This window comes from Cyprinus carpio, chromosome B13 (assembly GCF_018340385.1).
Source record: "Cyprinus carpio isolate SPL01 chromosome B13, ASM1834038v1, whole genome shotgun sequence".
NCBI lineage: Eukaryota > Metazoa > Chordata > Actinopteri > Cypriniformes > Cyprinidae > Cyprinus > Cyprinus carpio.
The window spans coordinates 23,824,528-23,833,114 of NC_056609.1; the positions used below are offsets into that span (position 1 = coordinate 23,824,528).

At 36.7% G+C, this 8,587-nt stretch overlaps 1 protein-coding gene across 1 annotated transcript; it reads left to right on the forward strand.

Annotated features, from left to right (window-relative positions):
- Positions 1–5,329: 5,329 nt before the first annotated feature.
- zgc:171579 (uncharacterized protein LOC557116 homolog) lies at positions 5,330–7,640 on the forward strand. Its single transcript, XM_019094089.2, has 2 exons — positions 5,330–5,533; positions 6,219–7,640. The coding sequence occupies exon 2, from the start codon at positions 6,226–6,228 to the stop codon at positions 7,237–7,239; it is 1,014 nt and encodes a 337-aa protein (XP_018949634.2). The 5' UTR covers positions 5,330–5,533; positions 6,219–6,225; the 3' UTR covers positions 7,240–7,640.
- Positions 7,641–8,587: the final 947 nt, after the last annotated feature.

Sequence of the window (8,587 nt, forward strand, 5' to 3'; positions counted from 1 at the left end):
TTTCTGGTCAACTAGCAGTCGTTTATTTTAAGCATTAGTTGACTAATCGCACGTTTTTTAATAAACCATTTAAATCATTATAATGAGCCTTTAATTGCCTACATAGCCAAATAAGTGCTCAAGCACATGCATAAAGCTTGCCACAGCGCACTGCAGAAGCAAGTAATTATGAATGTGTCATGGAAAAACAATAAGGAGACTGCATTAACATTTTAATAATTCACTGATAAACAAGTGCTTTCTTTGTTCTCGGTTTAAGAGATGAAGTCGACGACACTGACTCATCATCTCCGCAGTAGCGATGTGCCTGTATTTAGGTTCCATACAGATTACATAATTATTTGAGAATATTTGTTTTCCATTTCAATTGGTTCATTTGAAAGTAGACATTACACTCTCTATAGATATATTTTTCATGTCTGTAAGGCAAAGATATACGGAGCTTCGCACTCAAGTTCACAGAGACCACGATGAAAGAAAGCGCATCATGTTGCTTTCATTATTTTACAAAATCGTGTTTTGTTGTTATTGTGAGTGCACACAAATAAACGTAGAGTCTTTACAGATTTGAAAGTTGTATTACTCTTATCTGTATGACCAAAAAGGATGGAGTATTTTAAGAGCAATTGAGCGCATCTGCGCCTCCATCTGTCCTGCAGTGAGCGCTACTGTGAAGGTTCAAACACTCCGCGCAGACATTTCAATAGCGCAAATTTCTCTATATCAGCATTAGATTGTGCAGCCATGTAAAGTTGCTAATACTTACATATTTTATATGATAAGCAATTAACTATTAGTCGACTATTTGAGGGCAGCCGTAGTTTTTAGATTGCCATGTGCTAATGATTCTATTATGAAGACTGACATTACAGCATGTTCATAATTCAGTTAAATGTTCAGTGTTGCCAAGTGTTCAATATATTTCCATGTTCGTTCTAGACTTTTAAAGTACAATTATGATAACACCCCCACTTTTATCAAAACAGCACCAAATAAAATAGGTCACCACTGTAAGAAGTCCCAGCAAAGCATACCTATAAAATCACTATGTCAAAGTCACTGGAAACAAGCCCTTTCCTCTACCAGCGTTTTCATTTACATCTTGCAAGCGGCCTTGTAACAAATGTGGAGGCAGAATTCTCTGCAAATGCATTTTATCATGCTGTTTTCTTTAGGACAAATCCCATTGGTTCACCGAGTGCTCATGCATCAACTACAATTTCACCTTTTATGTACTGCATGCAAGCAACCCCTGCAGATGGGACCTCCGGAGGTAGAGCGCTTACAGTTTGGGCATGAATCACCGGGGCCATTGTGTCACAGTATTAAGATCACCTGCAATGGGTTTATTTAACAGGTCTGGCCACAGATAAATGTTAAACCTCTGCTAAATTGTTTTAATCCATGTAAATTCAATCATTCAGCATACAAAACCCACCAGTGACCTTTCACTACAACAGCAGAAAGCAATCACCATATTGATTTGCTAATTAAAGAGAAAATTCAGTTACCTGTGTACTAAATCATCAATGTATGTTAATAGCATGAGTGCATCTGTTGGGCCAAGGAGAGAAAAATCCACTGAATTATGATATTGCATTATCTCCAGACATCAATGGCTTTTTATAAAGTCTCTGAAAGCTTTGCTATTGATTGAGGGAAGGATTATGACAGAAGGATGCTGTGCACTGTGCTTGTTTGTTCCTCCCCGGGAACACTGAAGATTGCTTTGCTATTTTGCTCAAACTGCATTTAACCAGTCCTGACACTTAAAACCAAGCTGTGTACACAGACGAAACTGCGCCTTGACATATTGTAAGTCTTTTCAGCATAGAAATCGATAGTTTTATTGAAAGTTCACTCCTCTTAGAGTTATTTTCTGTTGCCTATTGATCTGCAGGTGAATGAACTCATAACAAACAACTAACTGCTTTTAGGTCGGACATCGGCGGTGCCAGTTCTGACAATTATACACTTGTGCAATGTTGTTTTGGCAAAATTGCTTAGGAGTCTGTGGTGAGAAAATCGCATTCTTCTACATTTACTTTAAATGCATGCATTTCGCATTTCGTATTTATGCATTTTGTTTTTACTTAACTTATTTATTAGATATATTCAATGCAATAATTATAACACACTTCTGCACTGGAACAGTATTTATTATTTAAAGCACTTTTATTCAAAAATGAAGATACATTTGATTTGAATTGAAAATGCTTCTCTGGTTCAAACATATAGCATTAACAGTGGGTAAAAAAGATAAATTATAATAAAAAATAAATATTTTAAATATTATAAATAAAATAGTATTAATTTCCATCGACTTTACAGTAAAAATATACAGGTGCATCTCAATAAATTAGAATGTCGTGGAAAAGTTCATTTTAGTAATTCAACTTAAATTGTGAAACTCGTGTATTAAATAAATTCAATTCACACAGACTGAAGTAGTTTAAGTCTTTGGTTCTTTTAATTGTGATGATTTTGGCTCCCATTTAACAAAAACCCACCAATTCACTATCTCAACAAATTAGAATACTTCATCAGACCAAAAAAAATAAAAAATTTTGTGAATTGTTGGCCTTCTGGAAAGTATGTTCATTTACCGTACATGTACTCAATACTTAGTTGGGGATTCTTTTGCTTTAATAACTGCCTCAATTCGGCATGGCATGGAGGTGATCAGTTTGTGGCACTGCTGAGGTGGTATGGAAGCCCAGGTTTCTTTCATAGTGGCCTTCAGCTCATCTGTATTTTTTGGTCTCTTGTTACTCATTTTCCACTTGACAATACAAAATAGATTCTCTCTGGAGTTCAGGTCTGGTGAGTTTGCTGGCCAGTCAAGCACATCAACACCATGGTCATTTAACCAACTTGGTGCTTTTGGCAGTGTGGGCAGGTGCCAAATCCTGCTGGAAAATGAAAACAGCATTTTCAAAAAGCTGGTCAGCAGAAGGAAGCATGAAGTGCTCCAAAATTTCTTGTTAAATGGGTGCAGTGACTTTGGTTTTCAAAAAATACAATGAACCAACACCGGCAGGTGACATTGCACCCTAAATTATCACAGACTGTGGAAACTTAACACTGGACTTCAAGCAACTTGCGCTATGAGCTTCTCCACCCTTCCTCCAGACTCTAGGACCTTGGTTTCCAAATGAAATACAAAACTTGCTCTTATGAAATTCTGAAATGAGGACTTTGGACCACTGGGCAACAGTCCAGTTCTTCTTCTCCTTAGCCCAGGTAAGACGCATCTGATGTTGTCTGTGGTTCAGGAGTGGCTTAACAAGAGGAATACGACAACTGTAGCCAAATTGCTTGACACGTCTGTGTGTGGTGGGTCTTGATGCCTTGACCCCAGCCTCAGTCCATTCCTTGTGAAGTACACTCAAATTCTTGAATCGATTTTATTGACAATCCTCAAGATTGCGGATCTCTCGGTTGGTTGTGCGTCTTTTTCTTCCACACTTTTTCCTTCCACTCAACTTTCTGTTGACATGCTTGGATACAGGACTCTGTAAACAGCCAGCTTATTTGGCAATGAATATTTGTGGCTTCCCATCTTAGTGAAGGGTATCAATGATTGTCTTCTGGACAACTGTCAGATCAGCAGTCTTCCCTATGATTGTGTAGCCTAGTGAACCAAACTGAGAGACCATTTTGAATGCTCAGGAAACCTTTGCAGGTGTTTTGAGTTGATTAGCTGATTGGCATGTCACCATATTCGGATTTGTTGAGATAGTGAATTGGTGGGTTTTTGTTAAATGGGAGCCAAAATCATCACAATTAAAAGAACCAAAGACTTAAACTACTTCAGTCTGTGTGCATTGAATTTATTTAATACACAAGTTTACAATTTGAGTTGAATTACTGAAATAAAATGAACTTTTCCATGACATTCTAATTTATTGAGATGCACCTGTAAAAACCAATTATATAATTTTGCAAACATGTTACATTTTTTAATGAGATCACCTTATTTGGGGGTCCAAAGTTTGAAAATCCCTGTATTTATTATAATCTTTTGGTGTGTTCTCTAGAGACTGAATCCATGACATTGTGAACCCATGTCTTTACCAGGTGATGCCATTCTTTCTTTCAAAGGACCTGTGGATTCAAAGATCCACACATGAAATCACCATACTGTATGAAATGTACAATAAATGTACAATGTATTCATCCACTCCCAAGGCTGAGCCAAACATCTGCTTCAGTTCCAGAGGCTGCTGGAGGAGCTCCCTCAGGCTGGACTCACCAACAGCCCTAAGAAATGCCACTTCAGACTGCTTGAAGAGTGTTACCTTGACTTCTAGATCAACTGGGGACTGATAAAAACTTCAAAAGCAGACAGAAGCTGAGCAGTTTTATACTTCCTGGCCTGCGAGTATGAAATATGTATGCTATTTCCAAGGGTAGGCAGGTTACCATCAATGCCTCATGCCTAGATTTTCCAGTATATCATCTCTCCTCTCAAGTGTGACCAGTAATGAACAGCAAGAAAAAAAAAGGGAAAAAAATACTATCAATGTCTAAGGTAGGGCTAGCTTTTAGCTTCCTAAAAAAAACCTTTCAACTAGTTTTACATGCTACAGGCATTCACTCTCCATGTTTATGCCAAGTTGCTTTCCATGAAGATGATGCAATTCACTGACACCAGCACTGTACTGTACATGACTTTGACATCACTTTGACCAATTTTTTTGACACATGAACAGACAGTCTTCATCCCAATGCACAACACATGCCTTTAAATATCTCTCTCAGCTTTCAAATACCAGTGCACACTAAAAATTATTCTCATGTTTAGTTCTTGTTAGTCCTTCAAAATGTTGCTACCTTTACAACTCTCTACTGTATCTTTACTGGGTTTGATGGATTAATGAAATCAATTAATATGTTTTCAAATCCTTTTTTTCTCTCTCTCTCTTAATAAAAGTGTTTATTTTACATGGTCCAGGTCTAAATTGAAATGCAAAAATAATACATTTAATATAGAGCATTTCTACTATGGCAGGAGTGACTAAAAAATGTTTAAAGTTTCATGCTAAATTCACATTATGTGTCAGAAATGTCCAAGGCTATCACTGCATTAGTCAATGTAAAACAAAAATTAAAGTGCATCTTTAGGTCTTGAAATATTTTTTACATTTAATTTATTTATATATTAATTTATTTGTCATGCATATGGCACAAATTTGGTTGTACAGATGACTGTAAGTACAACTGTTTATACTGTTACTGGTAAAACACAGTTAAAAAAAAAAAGTGATTTGGGTGTTAGCTAAATGTTGGCTAAGCCTTGCAGTAACATCATATTCTCCTGACACATTTCCTCTTGTACGTTAATTGATTTTAGTCATGAGCTGAGCTCATTTACACTAAAATATGCTTATTTTTATGTTTTTTTTTTTTTTTTTTATGTTTTCCCTGCATAATATGAGGTCATGTTCCTGTAGGAAATGAAGTGACTTCAGTTGTCTCTGCAGTCAGCAGTTATTTGGTGAAACTCAAGTTTCATATCAGAACACATTAGGTAAGTACATTTCTGATTTATTCATATTCATCCTTTGGATTTAGGTTATTAGCCTAATGAGAATTTTTAAGGGTGAATTCACTGAAGGGTTTTGCCACTTTTGTAAATATGTTTTTTTCATTAACCAAGTGCAGTGAAGTTTAACTAGGCACTAAATGTGCTGAAATAGTCCTGCATCACATGAAATTAAGCCACTGATATAATGTATATATATAATATATATCAAAACCTGTCACCAAAGTTATCTTAAAACCTAAAACTAAAATGTGTTCTTAGGACAACTTTGATGAACTTTTTTGATCCACTTCAAATGTTGACTAGTATATTTGCGGATTTAAAAATGTATAGCTTGGATGGCTTTGTAGTAGCTTTAGGTAAAAGCATCTTTCAAATGCACAAATGTAAATTCACAGTTTGTGGGCATATTCATGCTGTTACCTGATTTGAATGATTCCACATGTGAATTGGGAACTAAAATGCTGCAATGTGCTTGTGAATTCCCCCTACAGCGTTTTGAATTACTTGTTCTGTAAATGTTTATTTCCCATGTATAATGGTGCATATATTTAGTCGGTGCTTCATATAAAAATGAAACTGTTGCATAAAAACATTGCTACTGGCAGTAGTTTTGCTTTGTGTATAGGATTTAAAACCATATAAACACCACAATACCACTCTTTCATAGACAAAAGATGAAGAACCACTTCAATGTTAGCACCCTCACCAGCTTGAGCACCCCAGCGATTGTGGGGAATGCTTGTGGAATCGACTTTAGTCAAGACAGCATCTTCCTTCCCATCTTGTACGGAATCTTCTTCATCATCGGCACCCCTCTAAACCTGTTGTCGCTCTTTGGGCTCTACAGACTCATCCAGTCGGAGAATGTCCTACCTGTGTACGTCATCAACCTTCTGATTGCAGATCTAATTCAACTTCTGACTTTGCCTTTGTGGATAGACTACTATGCAAACGGACACTACTGGCGCTTCGGACCCCGGAGCTGTCAGTTCATGGGTTTGGTTTTTTACATTAGCATTTACGCAGGCATCTTCTTCATGTGTATCATTGCTCTAGAACGTCACCTAGCCATCGCCAGACCTCTCAGTTTCAAGCATCTCCGTAATTTGAAGTTTTCGCGCTGGATAGCACTTGGCATTTGGATTCTAATTGCAGTGCCACCTACCATTGCGTTCAACAAGCTCTTTCCCAAGCAGGAAAATTACACTCTTTGTATCGAGAAGTATCCCTCAGAGGGCAGTTTTATCACCTACAGGCTGATTACTCTGCTTGTGTCCTTCATCATACCCCTGAGCTTCATTGTTGGTCTCCACAGAGAGACCGTCCGCTCGCTGATGGCAATCAACTCGCTTTTATCTGAGGAGAAGAGGAGTATCAGGGGTCTGCTCACCCTTCTGGTGGCCGTATTTGTCACGGTGCTGGGGCCCTATCATTTCATCGGCTGTGTGAAGTATGTGGGACTGCTCATACACAGCAGTCCGTGCATTTGGGAGAAGGCAGTGTTTGTGCCCTATCAGTTTGGACGAGGCTTTCTGAGCCTTAACAGCTTGCTGGATCCTGTGTTTTACATCTTTCTCCGCAGAGACTTTCGTTCTGCTGCTGGGAAGTACTTGCCCTGCCTGAGGAGAGTGAGGAACAGATCGTATCGGACAGAGAAAGTGACAAGCTCCACTCTAGACTGTGATTGAAGATTTCCCCCATGTTATGTATTTGAAATACACTTTGGACAAAGAGCTAAGAAACTATGCCAAACTAATACAAAATGCTTAATTAGATCTATGGTGGAGCCATCATCTCAAGACAGGTGTTTAAGCATCATTACTCATTTTTAATTAGAAGAAATTTTGCATTGTTATACTTTTAGTTAGCCTTGCTAGCTCCTGACTTTTTTGTTTGTCTGTTGATCATTTCCATGTCTGCACTGCTGGAACAATTTTTATTTTATTTAAATTTATTTTATATTATCTTAGTTTATTTGTTCGTCAGTCATTCCCATGTCTACACTGCTGAAACAAAACTAACGTATTAATTCTATTTCATTGTGGCTCTGGCAGTAGACTTTGTGTTATAGTGTAAAATTTTTACATTTTAAAAAATTTGTCAACATCCGTTGAAATTTGGCCCCCCCCCCCCCATTTATGGTTTCATTGTCAAAACAGAGATTATTTTTCATATTTGATATTTTTTATTTCATTTTATTAATTTTATATTATTTCAACTCACTGTACTTTTATCTCTCAAACAAGAGTACTTCACTCACTTTTGAACATTCACACTGTGCTGATACTATTCAAGTGCGAAACTGAAACCACACCTAGACAAATACATACAGCATCAACATCTTTCTTGTAACCAACCTAACCAGCAATTATATTTCTTTCCTATCCATTATTGGCAACACATAACATCTGAATACATCGGGCTGATGTTGTTTGTATATGACCTGTCTTTCTAAATAAAATTATCTTATCTTATTTCATCTTGGATTTTATCTCAGTTTAGTTTAGTTTATCTCTCTGTCATTTCCATGTCTACAGTGCTGAAACTGAATTAATGGTTCTATGCTATTTCATTATGGTCTTAATAATACATATAATTTAGTGTCCGACTTTATTTTAAACAAAACAATTTCACATCACCAGCCAAAATCTATCTTTTTCTTGTTTATATTTTCATTGTCGAAACAAAGATTATTTTATTTTTTAATCACCCAATTGGCATAATGATGCTAGCAACTGACTTATATCATAATATATCAGCTAATTAACACTGTCATGACATTCTTTTCTCTGCCTTTTTATTTTTTATTTTTTGGCTCCAGTGTAATAAGTCTTATGACATTTATGGATCAGGTGATTAGCTAAAAAAAAAAAAAAAAAAAACCTTAAACAAATCTGGACCGTCAGATTTAAATCACATACAGACAGCTTTTTCTTTGTGTTAAAGTCCTACTTGATGCAGATTCAGACTAAAAAAAAATCCATGAACATGGCCACATGAGCAAGTGATTCACGTTCACAGGAAGCTGAGGTTTGA

Coding starts and splice junctions, on each gene's coding strand:
- zgc:171579 (XM_019094089.2), top strand. CDS start 6,226: ATGAAGAACCACTTCAATGTTAGCACCCTCACCAGCTTGAGCACCCCA.